The sequence below is a fragment of the Zootoca vivipara genome, chromosome 12 (genome assembly GCF_965207765.1).
Source record: "Zootoca vivipara chromosome 12, rZooViv2.hap1.1, whole genome shotgun sequence".
Taxonomy (NCBI): domain Eukaryota; kingdom Metazoa; phylum Chordata; class Lepidosauria; order Squamata; family Lacertidae; genus Zootoca; species Zootoca vivipara.
The window spans coordinates 2,104,883-2,128,554 of NC_142595.1; the positions used below are offsets into that span (position 1 = coordinate 2,104,883).

General features: G+C 43.1%; 1 protein-coding gene across 1 annotated transcript in view; it reads left to right on the forward strand.

The window, feature by feature from the left end:
• The window catches only part of SPMIP7 (sperm microtubule inner protein 7), a 31,262-nt gene continuing 7,590 nt past the window's right edge, over nucleotides 1–23,672 (forward strand). The window contains exons 1-7 of the mRNA XM_035110573.2: nucleotides 1–349; nucleotides 2,676–2,773; nucleotides 6,693–6,766; nucleotides 8,264–8,396; nucleotides 14,579–14,646; nucleotides 15,755–15,796; nucleotides 19,057–19,164. Coding sequence (XP_034966464.2) covers nucleotides 1–349; nucleotides 2,676–2,773; nucleotides 6,693–6,766; nucleotides 8,264–8,396; nucleotides 14,579–14,646; nucleotides 15,755–15,796; nucleotides 19,057–19,164 — 872 coding nt within the window. The remainder of the gene's footprint in view (nucleotides 350–2,675; nucleotides 2,774–6,692; nucleotides 6,767–8,263; nucleotides 8,397–14,578; nucleotides 14,647–15,754; nucleotides 15,797–19,056; nucleotides 19,165–23,672) is intronic.

The following is a 23,672-nucleotide window of genomic DNA, read 5'->3' on the forward strand; positions in this document are numbered from 1 at the left end:
ATGACTTCTGAAGTCACTGCAAGGCAGTTCAGTCACTTAAATTCTCACAAGATGCATCAGAAGCAGCATGAAGACCTCTTAAAGAGAATGTATATGCCTTTTGTGAGAGGACCTGAAGACAGACACATTTTTACCAGTTTCCAGGACAAATGCAGTAATGCTTTTCTCAAATCCAAGCCATTCATTCAGGATGATCTGCCAATAATTAACCCTCCACCGTCGGCCCCCTTCCCACATGCGACACACCAGCCTGCAAACAGACGTCTCTCAGTATTGGAAGAGATAAAGCAGGACCAGCGGTGGAACTCAAGAGCAGTGCCAGATATTTCTCTCAGGGCAAAAATTGGAGGTACATGGTGCTATCTTTTACTGTTCTCATTTTATTCACTATATTGTCTGATGAAAGGACGCAAGGTGCAGCCTTGGTACATCAGCCTAAAAGATGTCCCTTAAAGTGCCAAAATGCATGCTGTGCAGAATTTTATTTAACTTTCCCCCTAGTGAATGAAAAAGTTGCAGTGCTGAAGGGGAAACAGGTGAGGGGAATGGGTTGTTTAACCTTTTCTCTGCTGACCATGGTTCTACTTAAGTTCAGTTGGCAAGGCATTTGCAGGGGCAAAATCTGTTTCCTCCCTGCAGTACTGGGTTTATCAAATGTAGAGGGCAGACTTAACCCTCACTCAGACAGGGTTCTGGGTGCACCCTTTTGGTTTCTTCCATGCAGTATGAGCTAATGCTGTCATTCACTTCAAAGGGGAAAAGTGAAGTACTGCATTTGAGGACACTGGTCTCAAATGCACACATCCCTCTCCTGACCCTGAATAATCTATCCTCCACTGACAGAGACAAGTTGTCGCTGCAATAGACAGGCACATTTCCCCCTCCATCGTGATAGACTGCGTCTGTTGCTGCAATTTTTATTTCCTGTTCGTTTTTATATTGTTTGATATTTTGTGGTTGTAAGCTACCTTGACTTATTGTAGAAAGAAAATACGGTAGGTAGAATTCAAAGTTTTTAAAGCAAATAAATTAAATATCGATAGGTGGTTTGTTAACTATATCATAAGAATATATAAGATGAGATATAGCTTGCCTGTCCAAACAACTCAGATCATGTAATTGTTTGCTAAAGTATATGTTGTGTTGTTCCAAAGGCTCACTAAATCTAAAGCAGAAGAGAGTTGGTTCATTTTTAATCTAAGAGGCTAAATTTAATTTCAGGTTCCCACCTCTGCTGTGGATTCACTATGTGGCCTTGGGTAAATCACTGCACCCCCAACTCGGGTCGCATGCACACCACACCTTGAAAGGACTCTTGTCCTACTTTACCAGTCATTGCTTCACCCAAAGGATCATGGGAACAGTTCCCAGGATTCTTTGTGGGAAGTCATGACTGCTGAAGGGAGGGTATAATACCGTAGTTGTTTAAATGTATGATGTGGAAGTAACCTATATCTGTGAGGAGGGGGATAAAAAGGAACAATATGTACTTCATGGGAGCGTTTGGAGAACAAACACAGTAAAAACTGCAAAACATCAAATTTATAATGTTATATAAATTATATTAAAAGGGGGAGCAGCAGTAAAGAAAATGGCACCCTATTGGGCCTGGTAAACATATAAGCAATTGGCTCTCTGGGTCACAACCTCCAGCCTCCTGTCTACTTCCTGACAGTAGCTCACTGTCTTTTTTGTCTCTCGATCCAGGGACGAAATTAGGCTTTATTTTAATCGGGCCAAAGACCCAGTTTGGCACACTCACCCACTCGCATTTGTGCACACACACACACACACACACACACACACACACACACACACACAGGCTGGGAACCTCAATGGTGCTGCTCTGGAGGCTTCACCTGGGGCAAAAACACCCAGCTAGCCCCCCCCCAATACCGTAGTTACGGCACTGTCTAGCTCTCTAGATCCCAAACAAGCTTCCTTCTTAACCCCGTTTTTTCTTCAACCATTCGCCCACTGCCCCATTTCCTTGGATCTTTATTCCTTGATGGCTCTTCCCGAACTCTGCCAACCATGTCTTCCTTTGTGTGTCCCCCCCCCCCCGTTTCCGGTCATGCAGCCCCTCCTGACATTATGGGTCTCCATAGCTCACACACATTATTAAGTGCTCATTTTGTCAAGCCAGTCTCTTCCGCCCTTTGTTTCTCCTTCTCTACCTGCCCTTCCTTCAGGTTCTTGCTTCTAGTACCTGCTCTGCCCCTTCCTTCAATTACTCTGCCTCGTTGTTACCTGTCTCTTAGGTTCCCCGGCATCTTGGGACCACTTTCTCACTGTGTCTGCTAACCATTAATTTCACTCTCTCTTTTGACTTATAGTGCTCCTTCAGGGTTTTCTGTGGTATTTTCTCAGCCAAACTCAAAATTCACTTCAACTCATTGAAGTGGACTGCGGCAACCATTCAGCTGTTGAGATCTTCCCTCATTAGAAAGTATGTTTGCAATCATTTCATGGTATAACATTAGTTTGGCAAATTACATACTGCCATAGACTTCATTGTTTCCATCACAGTTATCATAAAATCATTTAAGTTAGTTAACATAGCAATATAAGAGTTATTTAACTTAGTTGTAATCTTTAATACTGTTGTAATACTTTAATACTGTTTAATACTGTAGTAGACTGCATAGCACAAGAAATTCAACACTTTTTTCCAGGATGGACAAGTCCAGTAAAAGTTATACCTGCTCCACCTAAAGTCAAAGAAAATTTTTCGCCTCATAAATTTGCATTTCATGTGGACCCAGACATTAAGGTATTTTTGTTTCCTGCTATTGATTTTGTTGTTTGTATAAACCTGGAACATATATTCAAATTAATACCATTGCAGATATTCATTGCTAAAATGATCATGATAGAGAGGGGGTGGGGTGGAAAACCTATGCAAGTCATTCATGAGTAAGATGATATCTAAAGTTAATGCTGAAAGATGGGATGGATGGATGAATGTCATCTTGTTCAGCGAGATGATTTGAAGTAGTTGCATGGAGTTATGAGTCCAAAAACTTGCTTGATGGACTCAGGTCTATTTTGGCTTCTAAGAGCTGTAGAGGAGGATTGGCGTTACGAGTCACAGTGAGCATAAATGCTTCTTTGCAGGAGAGTTGTGTTCCTGCATCTTTAAAGGAGGCAGTTGTCAAGTGGAGCACTCCAAACTATAGGACGCTATCATTGAATCATACAGTTGGAAGAGACCACAAGGGCCATCCAGTCCAACCCCCTGCCAAGGAGGAAACACCATCAAAGCATTCCTGACAGATGGCTGTCAAGCCTCCGCTTAGAGACCTCCAAAGAAGGAAACTCCACCACACTCCTTGGCAGCAAATTCCACTGTCAAACAGCTCTTACTGTCAGGAAGTTCTTCCTAATGTTTAGGTGGAATCTTCTTTCTTGTAGCTTGAATCCATTGCTCCGTGTCCGCTTCTCTGGAGCAGCAGAAAACAACCTTTCACCCTTTTCTATATGACATCCTTTTATATATTTGAACATGGCTATCATATCACCCCTTAACCTTCTCTTCTCCAGGCTAAACATACCCAGCTCCCTAAGCCGTTCCTCATAAGGCATTGTTTCCAGGCCTTTGACCATTTTGTTTACCCTCCTCTGGACACGTTCCACCTTGTCAGTATCCTCCTTCAACTGTGGTGCCCAGAACTGGACACAGTATTCTAGGTGAGGTCTGACCAGAGCGGAATACAGTGGTACTATTACTTCCCTTGATCTAGATGCTATACTCCTATTGATGCAACCCAGAATTGCATTGGCTTTTTAAGCTGCTACATCACACTGTTGACTCATGTCAAGTTTGTGGTCTACCAGAACTCCTAGATCCTTTTCACATGTCCTGCTCTCAAGCCAGGTGTCACCCATCCTGTACTTGTGCCTTTCATTTCCCCCCCCCCCAAGTGTAGTATTTTACATTTCTCCCTGTTAAAATTCATCTTGTTTGCTTTGGCCCAGTTGTCTAATCTCTTAAGGTCATTTTGAAGTGTGATCCTGTCCTCTAGGGTATTAGCCACCCCTCCCAATTTGGTGTCATCTGCAAACTTGATCAGGATGCCCTCAAGCCCATCATCCAAGTCATTGATAAAGATGTTGAATAAGACTGGGCCCAAGACTGAACCCTGTGGCACCCCACTAGTCACTTCTCTCCAGGATGAAGAGGAGCCATTGATGAGCACCCTTTGGGTTCGGTCAGTCAGCCAGTTACAAATCCACTGAATGGTAGCATTGTCTAGCCCACATTTTACCAGCTTCATTACAAGAATATCATGGGGCACCTTGTCAAAGGCCTTGCTGAAATCAAGATAGGCTATATCCACAGCATTCCCTTCATCTATAACAGGCTTGTAATTCTGTGAAAAAATTAGATCAGATTTGTCTGACATGACCTATTTTTCAGAAACCCATGCTGACTTTTAGTGATCCCAGCGTTCCGTTCTAGGTCCTCACAGACTGTTTGCTTAATGATCTGCTCTAGTATCTTTCCTGGTATTGATGTCAGGCTGACTGGGCGGTAACTGTTTGGGTCCTCTCTTTTCCCCTTTTTGAAAATAGGGACAACATTTGCCCTCCTCCAGTCTGCTGGGACTTCGTTTGTTCTCCTGGAATTCTCAAAGATTCCTGCCAGTGGTTCTGAAATCACCTCTGCCATTTCTTTTAATACTCTTGGATGTAGTTCATCTGGCCCTGGAGACTTGAATACATCTAAATTAGCCAAGTATTCTTGTACTACCTCCTTACTTATTCTGGGCTGTGTTTCCCCTGCTGAATCATCTGCTCCATATTCTTCAGGTCGGGCATTGTTTTCTTTTTTGGAGAAGACTGAGGCAAAGAAGGCATCGAGGAGTTCTGCCCTTTCTCTGTCCCCTGTTCGCATTTCACCATCTTCTCCTCTAAGTGACCCCACTGTTTCCTTGTTCTTCCTTTTGCTACGGACATACCCATAAAAGCCCCTTTTGTTGCTTTTAACCTCTCTAGCAAGCCTGAGTTCATTCTGTGCTTTAGCTTTTCTGACTTTGTCTCTACACGTGCTGGGTATTTGTTTGAATTCCTCTCTGGTGATTTCCCCCTATTTCCATTTTTTGTACATATCCCTTTTAAATCTCAACTCAGTTAAAAGTTCTTTAGATAGCCACCCTGGAGTTCTGCCCTTTCTCTGTCCCCTGTTTGCATTTCACCATCTTCTATGTTAAGTTACACCAGGGTAAATTCTGCTAGTGTAATTTACCAAACTATTCCAAATCAGTTCATAAGTACCTCAGTTCAGCGAGAGAAAATAAAGTTAGTGATAACAGCTCAGTTGGCATTTGCTGTGGAATCGTTCAAAAACAGTTGCTACACATGGAATTCTTTTCAAAATGTGTTATCATTTGTGTTCACACTGAGAGAGGTTTCAGATATATTCTGTGGGAAGAGAACTACATACAGTAGGAAGGAAATGTAATCACACAGGTAAAATGCACAGTGCCTCCTTAGCATCCCTGCCAGCAGCAACCAATCACCATCAGCACCACCCACCAAGGCATGCACACCCAATCATACTGCTCTGTCCACCATGCTGTGACACAGCACCAAGGGAGCCTCCAAGTGCCCCAGATCACAGCCTCCACAAACACCCCAAGGCCACACCGCCACCAACACACAGCTCACACAAGGAGATGCAAAGGTAAATGTTATTGTAAGCACCCAAAGAGATATACGTTGTAAATGGAACAGCAAACACAGAGAGAAAGGTGCAAAACACATACACCTTGCACAGAACCATTTGTTTCTTTCATCAAACTTCAAATCCCACATTAGCCAAATTCAGAAATTATGAGGAGAATCTGGCACCCAGGAGTTTTAGGGGATCCTTGCCCCTGCAGACCCATAACACTATATTAGGGGGAAAGTGTGCATAAAAATGAATATATGAGTGAAAATATAATAAAAAACTGTATTTATATTAGGAGAGATTGCCTGCAAGAATGTGCATTTGTCAAAACCGCACACCAAAATGTGCTTATTAAGAGCAATTTGCACTAAAATGCTGAATAATTTTTTAATTAAAAATTAGCTGCAGAAATGTGGAGAACTGAATTTAAGTATGAAACAAATGAGAAACTGAGAGCAACAGTTTTCCATCACTAGCAGACACATTTGTTGTTGTATTTTATGTATTACATAGAGTCATAGAATTGTTGGACCCAAGGGGTCATCTAGTCCAACAGGCATCTTAAATCTAGGGGGCCGAGGTGTCTTCAGCCCCATCACTCTTTGTTAGAAAGGGGCTGGGCCTCCTCAGTGTTGAGAGGGTGTGTTGCAGCTTCAGCAGCTGGCTCCTCCAACGATGTGAGGTTGTCTGTGTGGGGCGTCATTCACATGTGGCACACAAAGGGCCCCCTCAATCATAGCGGCAACCTGGCACCTCTGTAGCCCAACTACCTGCAATGCAGGAATCTTTAGCCCAGTGTGGGACTCGAATCCATACTCCTGACATTAAGAGCCTCATGCTCTACTGAATAAGCCACTCTGAACATTTTAGGCTGCTCTAAAGGTGCAAGTAGGAAAAGGGGTAGCAATCTTATGCTTGTGTGCTTGGGACATTACACAGCTTGGAAAACTATTCAATTGAAGGACTAATCCCTGCATTATATTTTATGATTTCTCTTCCATAATGGTTTCTTGCGAAGTCAAGTGATCCTTCCTCTGAAGCCTTCAGAGATGAGAAAGCGCGGAAGTATATGTATACCTCAGTGGCTCAAAGGTGAGCTTCTGTTTCTAGTAAGGAAGGGTTCTTTAAACAGTTGGTGTTCACCTCCAATGGCATATAACTGTCTGCTTTGTTCACTATGAGGTTTTTCTCCTGTTACAAATGCTTACAAATATCAATGCACATTGTTACCTGCAAAAAAGGGCCCTGGATGACAGGGTGCTATGTAGGAGCTTTGAGTTGAACCCCTCCTTTATGTCCCACTTCGTTTCTGTGATTGTAAGTTGTTTTAAACTGTTTTTAATATTACATTTCAATGATATAACCTGTCCTGGAACATTAGAGTCAAGTGAGGGTAAATAATAATAATCCAAGCTGACATGCTTCTTTCCCAAAGATTAGCCATCAGGTAGGGGAGAGCTTGGAAGTGGGAGCTGAAGAAGCATTTCCCAAAATTTCTCAGCTGTAGCATTTCAGATTACAAGTGGGGATACATATGACTGAATGTTCTTCCATGTGTTTTTTTTAAATAAAAAACCCTTCACATAGGGTAAGTACATGGGATTGCATCCTGTTTCCCATCCTTCCCCCCCCCACTGTTGTACCCCACTTCCCTCCCCCCTATTACTTTTCTTGCCACCACTGCCACATGGCCAACAGTGACCCCATCCATACCAAGATACATCTCTCTCACCAAAGTTGTACACAATTATCAATTGTATTGTTTAATATTTCTTTTAATATATCAGTGGCCATGTGATGATTTTAGTTTATAAATTTTATTATTTAATGTTTTAATTGGTATATTAAAGTGTTTCCATAGGTGCTGATTAGGTCATGTTTTGATAATGTAAGTGTTCTAAGTTTTGTACCAAATTTGTACATATATTACTGAATGACATTGCATACATTGCAGCATCCTTTGGCTATAAGCAATAAACTTGATACGATCATACATTTGTTAGCATTTAAGCTGGGCTAAACTGGTCCCACAGGCCAAATATGCGATTGCTCTCACAAACATGACGAACAACACACAAGTCAGTAAATAAGGCTAACTGCTTTATTTACATATAAATAGATGGGAGCTCTACATCATGACTCCCTCTCTCTGGCATCACAGCCAGTAAAGAGAAAAAACAAAGGAACAACAATCCCACTTCAGGAACAGCAGTAAGACAAACATCCTTTCTACGTCACATCCACTCTGTGGGAACAAAGCACATACAGTCATATGATAATCCTATGACTGCAGACGGGGAATGAATCTCCTAACAACATTATGGAGTATGCATATCTCATTCTGTGCTTCATAATTCGGCCAGATTTTTTTTCATGAAATAAGCTCTTCCATTTTAGACACCTTTTCTGTGAACGTATAAAATAACTGAACTCTGTCTGTCCCCCACCCTTATATGCACAGTCGATGGCTCTTATGGAACCAGCATTACAAAATCTGTCCACCTTTGTGGGGTGGAAATCTGTGTTATTTATTTCACTGTCTAGCCACGACCAGTGCTGTAAAACCTCTTTCCCTTCTTTTTAATGAAGAGCAAATGAAGACATTCCCTGGGATAGAATGTTGCCACCCAAAGTCAGGCCTCCAGAAACAACAGCAGAGCCAAGGGCTGATAGTGTCTCGCAGCGAACGAAGCAGTATGAACCAGAAGCAGAAACAAGCCAAGTCAGTGAACTTTATTTTAGCTTGTTTATGAGTTGTTGTTGTTGTTTGTTGTTTAAATCATAGTCATAGATCAGTGGTAGAACACACACTTTTTATACAGGTGCCCCCCATGTTTAATTCCCTGGCTCTCCAGTTAAAAGGGTCTCAAGTAGCAGAGCTGGGCAAGAACTCTACTGCAGACCCCCAAGAGCTGCTGCTAGTCAGGAATGAACAGTATGAGGCTAGATGGATGCTCTGGCTAAGTATCAGGTAAGTTCACATGTAATATAGGAGAGCAATAGTTCCAACAGTAGATGCTGAACTGCTCTGGATTGCCCTACTGCTTGATTGTGGGTTGGTGGCTCTGTTTAAATGCTGTCTCTCTTCAATAATGTTTTTGTAAGTATTTAGCTAAGTTGCCTTGGGACTCATTTTTAGTGCTGAAAAGTGAGGAATGAATTAACCAGGCAAGAAATTGGGGACAGGGATGGGATTTTTCCATGTGGAATTTTTTGTTTACTCTTTTTTATTTTTAACAAATTTAACAGAGAACTAAGAAAGGAAAGGGACACGGGTGGCACTGTGGGTTAAACCACAGAGCCTAGGGCTTGCCGATCGGCTTGCCGATTTGTTTTCTTGCCAAAGGATGTGGGTAGCTACACCTGCAACAATTGCAAGTTGGTTGCCCTACTAGAAAACAAGGTTGCCCTTCTGGAAGAGAAGGTGCAGCAGCTTCAGGGGCGTGTATCTACGCTCCAGAGAATTAAAGAGCTGGAGCTTTTCTTGGATGCAGCAGAGCACACTGTCTGCACCAAGGAGGAGACAGGGGATCTCCCTGAGGAGGAGGTCAGTTCCCCAACACAGCAGCCAGATGTATGGAGGAACGTGACTCATAGAAGTAGAAGGCCCAGGGATCGCTCTGAGTGCTTAGAATTACACAACCGTTTTGAAGTGCTCATGGAAGACGAGAAACAGACTCCACCTGAGGATCTCTCCCTCATCACAGTTGATGAGGAATATGAAGACGAGCAACCAAGTCAGTCCTCTGGGAATATGCAGGTAACCTTGGAAGGGACAGCACATGGAAGAATCCCAACCAAGCCTATGAAGAGGCGTGTAGTGGTGATTGGGGATTCCCTACTGAGGGGTACAGAAGCAGTAATCTGTGGGCCTGACAAGATGTCTCAAGAGGTGTGCTGTCTACCTGGGGCCAAGATCAAAGATGTAACAGAACAGCTGCAAGGAATCATAAAACCCACCGACAAATACCCCTTTCTTTTGGTGCATGTGGGAACCAATGACACTGCAAGCCATAGCTTACAGAAGATCAAAAATGATTATGAGGCTCTGGGCAGGAAGTTGAAGCAATTAGATGCACAAATTGTCATCTCTTCTGTCCTCCCAGTTGAACGACATGGTCCAGGGAGAGAGGGAAAAAATAGGGGAAGTTCGCAAATGGTGCAAACAGGAAAGGTTTGGATTCCTAGATCACGGTCTGCAGTTTCTTGAAGATGGACTTCTGGCAAGTGATGGACTGCACCTCACAAAAGTTGGGAGGAATGTTTTTGCCACGAAACTCAAAAACCTCATCAGAAGGGCTTTAAACTGACTTATGTGGGGGAGGGAGACAGTGGTCCTGAAGGTAGGAGTCTATCAAATGCTGAAGATGATCATCCGAATGTCAAGGACCAAATGGAGCAAGCAGCATGCAGACCTAGTGGTGGGACGAAAATATCCTTAAATAAGAGACATGGGGGAATGATCAACGGTCTTCAATGTCTGTATACTAATGCACAAAGCATGGGAAATAAACAAGATGAACTTGAGCTCTTGGTACAGCAAACTAAATATGACATAATAGGCATCACTGAAACCTGGTGGGATGAGTCTCATGACTGGAATGTAGTAATAGAGGGATACAATCTATTTAAGAGAAATAGACCAAACAGGAAAGGAGGAGTAGCAGCTTTATATGTTAGGGATATGTATACCTGTGAAGAGATCCAGGATTTAAAACTTCAAAGCCAAATTGAGAGTATCTGGGTCAAAATTAAGGGAGAGAAAAACAACAGTGATCTCATTGTGGGAGTTTACTATAGATCCCCAAGCCAAACTGAGGACACAGATGATGCCTTCCTGGAACAGATGGCCAAGCATTCCAAAGGAAGTGAGATAGTAGTAATGGGGGATTTCAACTATCCTGATATTTGTTGGATGTCAAACTCAGCCAAGAGCATAAGGTCGAACAGATTCCTCACTGGCCTTGCAGACAACTTCATTGTCCAGAAAGTGGGAGAAGCAACAAGAGGATCAACCATTTTAGATCTGGTCCTAACCAATAGTGATGACTTGGTTAGTGGGGTAGAAGTGGCAGGATCATTAGGTGGGAGTGACCATGCTCTTCTGGAGTTTATTATTCAGCGGAAAGGAGCAACCAAGCATACTAAGGTCCAAATTCTAGACTTTAAGAAAGCCGACTTCAGAAAACTTAGGGAAACGCTGGGTGAAATCCCATGGACAGTAATACTAAAAGGGAAGGGAGTTCGTGATGGTTGGGAGTTTGTTAAAAGGGAGATATTAAAAGCACAACTTCAGGCAATACCAATGAGACGGATACATGGAAGGTGCCTAAAGAAGCCAGGCTGGCTATCTAAAGAACTTTTCACTGAGTTAAGATTTAAAAGGGATATGTACAAAAAATGGAAAAGGGGGGAAATCTCCAGAGAGGAATTCAAACATGTAGCCAGCACGTGTAGAGACAAAGTCAGAAAAGCTAAAGCACAGAATGAACTCAGGCTCGCTAGAAAGGTTAAAAGCAACAAAAAGGGCTTTTATGGGTATGTCCGTAGCAAAAGGAAAAACAAGGAAACAGTGGGGTCACTCAGAGGAGAAGATGGTGAAATGCAAACAGGGGACAGAGAAAGGGCAGAACTCCTCAATGCCTTCTTTGCCTCAGTCTTCTCCAAGAAAGAAAACAACGCCCGACCTGAAGAATATGGAGCAGATGATTCAGCAGGGGAAACACAGCCCAGCATAAGTAAGGAGGTAGTACAAGAATACTTGGCTAGTTTAGATGTATTCAAGTCTCCAGGGCCAGATGAACTACATCCAAGAGTATTAAAAGAACTGGCAGAGGTGATTTCAGAACCACTGGCAATAATCTTTGAAAATTCCTGGAGAACAGGCGAAGTTCCAGCAGACTGGAGGAGGGCAAATGTTGTCCCTATTTTCAAAAAGGGGAAAAGAGAGGACCCAAACAATTACCGCCCAGTCAGCCTGACATCAATACCAGGAAAGATTCTAGAGCAGATCATTAAGCAAACAGTCTGTGAGCACCTAGAAAGAAACTCTGTGATCACTAAAAGTCAGCATGGGTTCCTGAAAAATAAGTCATGTCAGACTAATCTGATCTCATTTTTTGACAGAATTACAAGCCTGGTAGATGAAGGGAACGCTGTGGATGTAGCCTATCTTGACTTCAGCAAGGCCTTTGACAAAGTGCCCCATGGTATTCTTGTAAAGAAGCTGGTAAAATGTGGGCTAGACAATGCTACCATTCAGTGGATTTGTAGCTGGCTTACTGACCGAACCCAAAGGGTGCTCATCAATGGCTCCTCCTCATCCTGGAGAGTAGTGACTAGTGGGGTGCCACAGGGTTCTGTCTTGGGCCCAGTCTTGTTCAACATCTTTATCAATGACTTGGATGATGGGCTTGAGGGAATCCTGAGCAAGTTTGCAGATGACACCAAATTGGGAGGGGTGGCTAACACCCCAGAGGACAGGATCACACTTCAGAATGACCTTAACAGATTAGACAACTGGGCCAAAGCAAACAAGATGAATTTTAACAAGGAGAAATGTAAAGTACTACACTTGGGCAAAAAAAATGAAAGGCACAAATACAGGATGGGAGGCTTGAGAGCAGTACATGTGAAAAGGATCTAGGAGTTTTGGTTGACCACAAACTTGACATGAGTCAGCAGTGTGATGCAGCAGCTAAAAAAGCCAATGCAATTCTGGCCTGCATCAATAGGAGTATAGCATCTAGATCAAGGGAAGTAATAGTACCACTGTATTCTGCTCTGGTCAGACCTCACCTGGAGTATTGTGTCCAGTTCTGGGCACCACAGTTCAAGAAGGATACTGATAAGCTGGAACGTGTCCAGAAGAGGGCAACCAAAATGGTCAAAGGCCTGGAAACGATGCCTTATGAGGAACGGCTTAGGGAGCTGGGTATGTTTAGCCTGGAGAAGAGAAGGTTAAGGGGTGATATGATAACCATGTTCAAATATATAAAAGGATGCCATATAGAGGAGGGAGAACGGTTGTTTTCTGCTTCTCCAGAGAAGCGGACACGGAGCAACGGATTCAAACTACAAGAAAGAAAATTCCACCTAAACATTAGGAAGAACTTCCTGACAGTAAGAGCTGTTCGGCAGTGGAATTTGCTGCCAAGGAGTGTGGTGGAGTCTCCTTCTTTGGAGGTCTTTAAGCAGAGGCTTGACAGCCATCTGTCAGGAATGCTTTGATGGTGTTTCCTGCTTGGCAGGGGGTTGGACTGGATGGCCCTTGTGGTCTCTTCCAACTCTATGATTCTATGATTCTATTCTATAAGGTCGGTGGTTCGAATTCCCGCGACGGGGTGAGCTCCTGTTGTTCGGTCCCAGCTCCTGCCAACCTAGCAGTTCAAAAGCACATCAAAGTGCAAGTAGATAAATAGGTACTGCTACAGCGGGAAGGTAAATGGCGTTTCCGTGCACTGCTCTGGTTTGCCAGAAGCGGCTTTGTCATGCTGGCCACATGACCCAGAAGCTGTACGCTGGCTCCCACGGCCAATAAAGCGAGATGAGCGCCACAACCCCAGAGTCATCTGTCACAGGACCTAATGGTCAGGGGTCCCTTTACCTTTAAGAAAGGAAAGGGGGAGGGGGGGAGAGAGAGAGAGAGAAGTGGTTAAAGTGTGTGAGAGAAAACCCTTAAGTCCACATAAATACAATAACCATCCCATCCATCCACATTAATTTAAAAACATAAATCCATATGTGCTGCCCAGACAGGTATCCACATGAAGCTGACGTTCGTCTGCTCTTAATAGCTGCTCCGTGAGCGAAGCCTTCATGTAGGGCTTGGATGAGAGGAGCTATAGTCATTTAAGAAGCCTGTATGTCGCAATGAAAGGCATCCTGTCCCATGGCAGATCAAACTACTGTACCTCAGTGCCAAAACAAGTTTTGTTCCATTCCTCTCATCCATATTATTCCCACCATCCTCACTGGCTACAGCAAAGACCTGCTATGGCATGGTTGAAGTGAAGATCGGTGTCGTAACCTCACCACTCTCAAGAAGCCATCTTGGTATATAAGCAAATATCTAAATGAACAAATAATAATCGTAAGAACTTGTCAGTCCGTTGGCAGTAGGAGTACAATATGGGCATGTTTTTAAGTTAACAGCTTACATTAAAAACCTGACTGTACCAAACTACTGAAGGTTATTCACAAAAGCCAGATTAAACGTTTTCCCCTCTGCAGTGCTGGAGGGTAGGATGAGAGGAGTCCCCTACCAGGAAAGACTGTGCTCGTGTGCCCAAGACACAGACTCCATAAAACATATTATGCTGCACTGTTTGAAGTTCAAGCAAGCTAGAGCTGAATTGATTTCACCCTTGCTAGCCCCGATCCCAGGAAAATCGGAGGAGTATTACTGTATATCAAGTTCCTATTGGCAGACCGGTCAAATGCTAGAACATTAGCAGTGGCGAAGTTTCTATTCCAACTCTAAGTTTGAACAAAATGTTTTTGAAACCTGAAGGCAGGATGTCCTTATTGGGTATTGCTTTGTAACGAATTGATGGGTCTATGGACCGTAATAAAGATTGTTGTTGTGCCCGTGTTGTCTTTCTGTGACACCGAGCGAGCTTCTTGCGATACTTTTTACTCTTCATGTGCAGAAATGTTTGCTGGAATTGTGACCCAGGCATGTCCCAACATCCGCACCCCATGTACGTTCTCAATAAACGTCCAGTTCTTCTTGTCTGCCTGCGAGAGAATAACCAGCTACAATGTGCCAGACACTTTTCAGTACAGTACTGAAAATTCCTGTGGAGAATGTGATTATTCTGATTGTTACTATTATTATTATTAGTAGTAGTAACAGTGTTATTCATACAGGTGGTGATCCCAAAAACATTCTTATTGTTCCAGGTTGTTGGAAGCCTCTGGGACAGATTTCAAAGAAGAGACTTCACATCACCGCACAAGCCAATTAATTTGTGAGCTTCATTTATTTCTATTGTTTGAAAATGTTTGTAGATTCTTAAAAAATATCTGTACTTTCTTTTATGGTTTCACACAATGGGAATTTTAAAGTGACACGAAGCAAGATTTTTGCTGTATGCATATGTACCGTTGTTTTGGTGGCACTTAATTTGGGCTGGGAGGACATCTGAGAGAGTGCAATTGAGCTAGACGGATCATTGCTATGACCAGAAGTGCATTTCTGTGTTTGTGAGGTGGAGCAGGGCAGTGGCAGGGAGCTCTGTCAGGAGCTGGGTCACTCAGTTAATTCTCTCCCAGTACTGCTTCTGCAAAAGGACAGTTCAGATAATACTTGCACATTTGAAGAATGCAGAGAGAGAGAGAGAGGAAGGGTTGTGTGGACTAACTCCACCCCAGCTGTCAACTTGCCTAGTACAGGAGATTGGTGAATCTTGCCAATTTCCGCCTCTCTCCATTTCTCTTTTTTCCTAATCTTAAGTTCAGTTCTCTACATTTCTATAACAGTTTGTTTTTAGTTTTGGAAGGTGCAAATCAGGTTGATTCCCTTTAAGTGCAAGCTGAATTAAATCCTCCGCCCCTACTCTAGGCAGCTCAAGTTCCCCCCAGGCATTGTGGGTTCCTTAAATGTCAGCCACAGCTATGACTCTTCTCATTGACTAAGAAGAATGGTATAAAGCCTCAGAGTTCTGTGATCATCATGAGAAGGGACAGACAGACAGACTGACAAACAAACAAACAAACAAACAAACAAACACATGGGAGTCAAATAGGTGTAACATGTGTGCACGTGCGCACGCTTTAAATGAAGTCTGGTGATCGAGGGCAAGCTGGTGGTGCAAAGGGCACCAGGTGGCAAGGCTAGAATCTGCAAGACCCAGCTGGTCAGGCAATAGTATCATCCTAAATGTTGGAAACTCAGAATTAAAGTTTTTACTACCTACCAAGACTGAACTAGGACCCTGTGTCCACTATGTGCTCTTAAAAATATACATGCCATTGCAAATTGTCTGAAAGCTATCACATCTAATAACATACCAAATATTGATTGTACATTAGTAGGAAATAAGTTAACCAATTTAATGTGCCTTTCATCTTTAACAGTGTTAGTCCTTGCTCTCGAACTCAACACCTCCCTTTATATACGTAAGTAAAAGTTGTTATGTGAATATATATCTTTTATCTTAAGCAGGGAATTTGTTCATTCAAAAAGAGACAAAGCCACACCGTCTGTTTGCACAAGTGCTCCTTGGTCCCATGGATGCCATTGACACATGTGTTGTTCTGATATACAATGGCATCCATAGGACCAAGGAGCACTTAAGCCCGAACCTGAGCCACAAAGAAACAAAGCAAGAGCAATGGGCAATGGATCACAGAAAGAGATTCCAAAAGTGAGGGGGAGATTCAACAATATGAGGAGTAATGTCATGAATCTGAGCTGAGGAGATAGCAGAATTCTGCACCAGAAGTAAGCCCAGTTGAGCTTGATGGGTCTCCTCCCAGGTAAGTGTAGGATTGCAGTCTTCTATAATGAGAAAATGGATGTTGTGTGAGTTCATAATATTAGAATTCAGAATCACCAGATAAATTAATCGGCAGGAGGACAGAAGAAAAATACATGTATTTATTTAAAGCATTTTTAATCCACTCTACAACCAGAAATGAGGTGGTCACACAAAAGAATACAGGGCTCTTGCACTTTTAATGGTGGTTTAGGGGAGAAAATTTCAGCAAGCATAGCTTGTTATTATACGTATAGCTACTGAAATTTCTTCTACACAAACGTGCATCTTTTGCATCTAGTCACCCTAGCCATAAAATGTTTTCAGAATGACTTACAAATGTCATTAATAAGAAAATCATTGCATGACAGTAAGAAAAGGGATTGGGAAAGAGGAGGAAAAAGCAAAATCAGGAGTCATCCAAACTTTCTTTTGCACTACACTTCCGAGGCACAGGTCCATGCTTTAAAACTCCATGTCCATGCAGGTTTTTTTTTGTTTTGTTCTTGTTGTGGCACTTTCCCTGGGAAAACCTGCATTTTACGGTTGAATCAGAGCAACCAGCAATCTGCAGAAAACCCCATCGCCATTTGCTCTGATTCAATGGTAAAACGTGGGTTTTCCTGGGGAAAGCGCCAGGACGAAAAAGAAACCACTCAGACACAGAGCTTTAAAGCCTGGACCTGTGCCTAGAAATGTGGCACAAAAGGAAGTCTGGATGAGCCCTTTAGCACCATTTCTTAAGTTACAGAATGTAATGACCAGCTGAAATGGAAATATTCAAAGGACGAGATAAGCCAAATGTTGCTGATCTTCCAGTAGAGTCCATGAGGAAACACAGTACATAATTAGCATATTAAATTCATTGCCACAAAATATATAGCATGTTGTGGCTACTAGATTAGCCTGATATTTAAAGGACTGGACAGATTATGGAGAATTTCCCCCCCCTAAATATCAGCCATGACAGTTAAACAGAACTTTCCCATTCAAAGGCAGTGTGCTGGAGATAAACAGTGTTGACTTCATATGAGCTTCCTATCTAACTGGTCCCTTCTAGATGCAGTGTTGGACTCACTGGATGTTTGGTCAAAATTCATAGTTTGGTCAAAATTTGTAGTGTTCTCATGCTCTTATATGTTTCTTCTCAGTTTATGGCAGTTCACGGCAGAAAAGCAACTTTGTACCACTCCTCCACCATTTTAATATACATATTTTCCCCACATTGAGACTATCCCAATGTATAGAATGGATTTTAGAAGATTGTCAGTTGAAATAAACTCATTCGCATGCTTGACTTCATATTAAGAGGGCTGATAAATAGAATAGGCATGCAATTCAGGCTATTACCTGCTGCAAAACCTATCCTATGGCTGTGTGATTTCATAAATCATCTATGAGCAGCTTGGAAACTGACTTGAGAAGTTGCTCTAGCAATTGTGTTCCTTGTGGACAGTTGAACAGCCAGCTGGGACAAGTAAGACCTATGACAAAATGTTGCGGTGAATCCTCATCCCAAAACACCATATTATAAGGTATAAGGCAGAAGAGGCTCCAGCAGACCACCACCCCACCCCACCCTCCTCTCCTTTCTCATTTTCATTGCTCTTTTCCAAGTAACACTCTACCTGCTGTGGCTACTGAGCATCCTCAGTTCTCATTGGGCTATGCAGGAGAGGTCCCCACATTTACAGGTGGTTTGTTGTATTATCTACTCCCCCGTTTCTCAGTGTTTCCCTTTTTGGCTCCAGTCCTGTTGGCACTTGCCACATGAGTTTTGCCATTCTAAGCAAGTGGCAAAAAGGAGGTGTTTTTTGGGGGTGGTGTTTCACTTGGAGGTGAGGCCAGGCAGTTCTCAATACCAGCACTAGCACTAAATCAGTTTGAAATGTGCAATAAGGAAGCCCCACTGGAGGATTGAAGAGGGTCTTATTAGCTCCTACACCCACAGGCAGGGTCCTTGTGTTTAAGAAATTGTGTCTCCAAAGCATAGTGTCAAGTCAGACATGAGAGAAGAGGTGATTGTCAAAATGGATAGGAACAAGGCACTACAGAAATTGTGATAAGCACCTTTTGTGGACCATTTTGGATATACCAAGGCATTTTGTCTCCAAAATGCACCAGAAGGTCAGAGGTGATAATGTGCTCCTCCTCTACAACCGCTGTCCATGTTAGGATGCAGGGGTGTATCAGGGTTAGGCAAGAAACACCATCCATGTCTGGTTACTGAGGCCAACTAAAATTTGTGGCACCTGCATACTTAATTTGCCCCATTCCTGCACAACTTGTGATCCAGCAAGCCAAGCACAGCTCGCCAACCACATCCACTGCCTTGCCAGTGGCTTGAGAAACCCCCTGTTTTTTGCTACTTGCTAAGAATGGCAAAAGCATGTGGGGGATTATCAAGCACGTAGCATATCACAACATGAGAGTAATGGCTACATTCAGCATTGTGTGTCAGAAATCATGGCTTCTGAGATATTGCTCTGCTATTTCCTAGTACTATCGTTATGGTTGGTTTTTTGTATACTGGATATAGAAATATGGAAGAAACTAATGAAATTGTTATATATAAAAAAAAGACCTATACCAGTTTCTCAAGGCTAAATACAAAAGGCAGTGGAAGCAATGATGACTCCATTTCTTTCTCACATTATATACAGTTTTCCCAAATTAGCTTATTCCACCTATGTGGTAAAATGTTGTCATCCATTTTTTCCTACAAGCACACTGCATAGTTTTATGTGTATTTTGGTACGTGACTGCACAAATCTCTTTGTATGTTTTTGTGCACCTTTTAAATAAATAACGAAAAACTTGGAGCTTCAGTGGCCTCAGCCAGCTGTGTTATAAATAATACATATTTGCCTTTTGATTCATTCCCCCTTTTCATCCAAACAGAGGCTGTGTTGGTGCAGAGAATCCTGATGACCTGGACAACCCCTATGTAGATGCAATTTTTCACAGCAGAGTTCGAAATGCAGAACCACAATATGTGAAATCTTCCTAGTATGTAAACCTCAAGTTTCCTTTCTTGTATAGTAATTACTGATTGAGAATCTGAGAGACTCCATATCATGCTTCCAAGCAGGATTTATTTGGAACCAGAGCATATGGGACTGGATAGTAGGGCAAATCAATCCATGCATTGTGTGATTCCAATGGAATTTATGTTTTACATACACCCACACATCATTTTATTTGTATACCACCTTTCCATAGTTAAAACCATGCTCAAGGCGGCTTGCAACATGAAAAAATACATAATTACAAACATAACTAAAAGTAATTATGCTTATGACTCATAAACAATAAATATAACATCAAAAACTACACAACCAAATTGAACAATTTTCACATCAATCATATGGTAGAAGGCAGGTGGAAAAGACCTGCAAGACAGGAAGCAGGTCTTCCAGGACTCACAGCCAAGATGGTGTTGAATTGTGCTTTTCCATTCCATGGATTTCAGTGGGACTAAGAGCCAAACTACACAACTAGAGTCAACTTTGTCCAGTTTCTGCTGAAGTGTACCTCTTCACACTGTTGGCAGGGGTCACTGGCTGGAATGATCTCTCTTAAGCATATAGGCAAGCCTCATATCAGGGGGGCTAGGATAAAATCTGTAATCATATGCTAGTTTTCTATGTACAGGAAGCATTTTCAAAGGTAAGAGCAGTCAGACAGGAAAAGCTTTGACACATACCTGCAATCTGTATTGATATTGTCTGTCAAGAATATGTAAGGTATTATTTGTATGCTCAATACGGTTGTGTAGCTCAGTTTTTAGCTGCAGCTAACCTTTGGGTGCAGCTATTTTAACTTGCTCATTAAGCATCAGGTCTTAAAAGGAGCAGATAGTGACTTGTATCTCAGAATTACTGCAAGGGTAAAGAGAATAGGGCATCCAAATGCATTTTGGATACTAAACACAGTATATGAATAGTTCATATAGTCTGATACACTAATAGGGAGCAATTCCAGCTTGGTTGTCTCAGTGGCTGCTCCCAGACCCCTTTGGAACTCCCTCCATGGAGAAGCTAGACTGGCTCCCTCTTTGTCTTCCTGCCAGCAAGTGAAGACTTTGGGAGACTGACTGCTTTTAAGGGCAGCTAATGCTATGCTGTTTCTCTTGTAATTGTTTGTTTTTAATTGATAATAGATTGATAGATACACAAATATAATCAGGGTTGTTTTTTTAGCTGGAACTCAGTTCTGGCACCTCTCAGGCCATTGCCATTATATGAAAACAAGGGAGGTGTTCCTGGTGAGTTCAGGCACCTCTTTTTCTTGAAATATCGCACTGGTTTTAATTCAATTATGTTTAATTGTTTTTTAATTATTCCCCCCATGTTTTTAGCAGTTATTTCTGTCTGTAAGCTGCCTTGAGTCCCTGTCAGGGGAAAAAGACAGGGTATAAATTTAATAACAATAATAAGTATGGAGGAATTTCTCTTTATTTCAGTGTTTCAATGGATATTTCCCAAGCTCCTTGAGGCATGCTTTTTTAAAAATTGAAAATGGAGGCACTCTTCAGCATTGTACTCACTACCTACTTAAAACTCAGCAAGGTCATTGTTTCCCCACCCCCACTGCACTTGTAATTGCATATATGGGATACAGGTGGTGCTGTGGTCTAAACCACCAAGCCTCTTGGGCTTGCCGATCACAAGGTCAGCAGTTCGAATCCTGCCAACCTAGCATGAGTAGATAAATAGGTACCACTGTGGCAGGAAGGTAAACAGCATTTCCTTGCGCTCTGGCTTCTGTCACAGTGTCTCGTTGCACCAGAAGTGGTTTAGTTATGCTGACCACATGAGCTGGAAAAATTGTCTGCAGACAAATGCCGGCACCCTTGGCCTGAAAGCAGAGATGAGTGCCACACCCCATAGTCGATTTTGACTGGACTTAACCATCCAGAGGTCCTTTATCCTCTAATTGCATGTTGCATGTCATTGTACACATCCGTATGGATGGATGCGTTTTCGGTTGCACACTGCCTGTCCACACCAGTGGGTGAAGAGGGGGCATGGAGGTCTTCCAAAGGGTTCTGTTTTCAAATCAATTCAAAACTGGTTTGAAAATGCAGTGTTTCTCAAACTACAGGATGGATAAGCATTGAGTCTAATATCGTGAGCACACAGCTTCACAGACTATCCATGGGAATCCCCTGGATACAGAATAAGCCAGAGTGTGTACACAGCCTTCATGCTTAAAGTCTTTTTAAAAAAACTTTTAAGGTGTAATGCTCAGATATTTGATGGCTTTAGGAAGGTGACAGAGTGGGGAGTTCAGCTACATCCGTGGGTCTTGGAAGATGCCACCAGCATGATATAGGTGCCCATGGAAGAATCCTGATGGAAAACAATGCTGGCAGAATACACACATTTGCCAGAGCCCACACCCCTTCATTTCCCAGCCATTCCCAGGTAGACTGTGGAAATTTACAGCCACCCCCAAGCTGGTGTGAGGAATTCCACTTCCAATGACTTTGGGCTCACAGGAGACTTTAATTGTTTACTATGCATGGTAAACCACAGAGCCTAGGGCTTGGTCAGCGGTTCGAATCCCTGCGACGGAGTGAGCTCCAGTTGTTCGGTCCCAGCTCCTGCTCACCTAGCAGTTTGAAAGCATGTCAAGTGCAAGTAGATAAATAGGTACCGCTCCGGCAGGAAGGTAAACAGCGTTTCTGTGTGCTGGTCTGGTTCGCCAGAAGCGGCTTAGTCATGCTGGCCACATGACCTGGAAGCTGTCTGCGGTTCCCTCGGCTTATAGAGCAAGATGAGCGCACAACCCCAGAGTCGCCCGCGACTGGACCTAACAGTCAGGGGTACCTTTACCTTTATGCATGGTGCACAATGGGAAATCCCAATTTACTGTCTCATTTGAAAGGCAAGTTATATGTGTGTGCTGAAATATATATTCATTTCACTAAATATATATTCATTTCAATTATAAAATTGTCAGGTACACTTTCAAAACTAAGAATTTTCCAGAGAAACACAATACTGTATTTCAGGGGGCTGGGCTAGACAGAATACCCTTTGGGTCCCTTCCAACAGTTCTATGATTCTTCACCATTAACAACACAAGAAGAAAACATGGGGTTATTTGAAATAAAGTATACTCTCTGCCCAAGCAAAGTTCCTCCATGTACTTTAGGTGTGGAGAGGACATTTGGCCACTAGAGGTCACCTGAAGATGCTAAAGGTTTACCACTGTAAAAATGTTAGTTCCTTTAACTGTTCACACAGCTGCTAATTGTGCTTCCACCCTGTGTCATTTCTGAAAGATAGTCTTATATGAACTAGAGAATCTTAGTAGTGGAGCATGCCAAAAGGAACAAAAAACCAGAAGAGGATATATTGTGCTACTGCCAAAGAATCATTTTTAAACTGGGGGGGGGGGGGGGGACTCTGCTGTTCCTTGGAAGCCTCTTAGGGATTCCTGAATGAGGAGCTCAGTTATGGCTTGCAAGCTTCCCTTTATGACAGCTTGCCATCTGCAGCAGAGTGGGAAGTGGCAAGGACAGGGGTTGCAGGGGGAGACCAACTACCATAGCTGCCAAGTCTCCCGTTTCCCCCGGGAAATCCCCGTTTCCCCAGCTGTTCCTAGCTGAAAAAACGGATCCCCCCCCCGGTTTATTCTGGCACGGCGGCCATTTTGGAACTGGGCGGAGCATGCTCAGAAGCAACTTTTGTTGCTGCTCTGCCCAGTTCCAAAATGGCTGCAGTGCGACTTCTTGCGCGGCGGCCATTTTGGAACTGGGCAAAGCAGCATCAAAAGTCACTTCTGAGCATGCTCCACCCAGTTCCAAAATGGCGGCAGCGCTACTTCCAGTCTGCTATTTCCGGCCCGGTCCCTTATTTCTCTGACAGCAACTTGGCAGGTATGCCAACTACGCCCACCCCATTTGCTGCTGGCTGCAAGAGCAGTGGGAGGTGCCAGCGACACCATGGTGCCAATCCCAGGGCCCAGCTGTTGATGGGAGCAAGTCTTGCCATAGATAACAGAACACTGTCAGCCAAAGCAGCACCAAAGGGGTTCATCCTTTGGGGAGATCATAGAATTGTAAGGGGGACAGACACCCACACACATTGATTTGGCACAGGGATTGGGGTTGGCTGGGTCTCTGGACACCAGATATCTGTGGCTCCTGAGGTGAGAGCCTGGGCAGGATTGGGTTTGGTGTGGTGGTTTATTTCCTGGGTGAGAGACGGGAGGCCACGGGAGGAGGGGACTGCTATACCAAGCACTGGCTTTCTACAGTGGAACCTCGGTTTATGAACACCTCGGTTTATGAATTTTCGGTTTATGAACGCCGCGGACCCATCTGGAACGGATTAATCCACTTTCCATTACTTTTAATGGGAAAGTTCGCTTCAGTTTATGAACGCTTCAGTTTATGAACAGACTTCCGGAACCAATTACACCCATGTTTCAGTTTATGAACGCTTCAGTTTAAGTACTCCACGAACCCGTCTGGAACGGATTAATCCACTTTCCATTACTTTCAA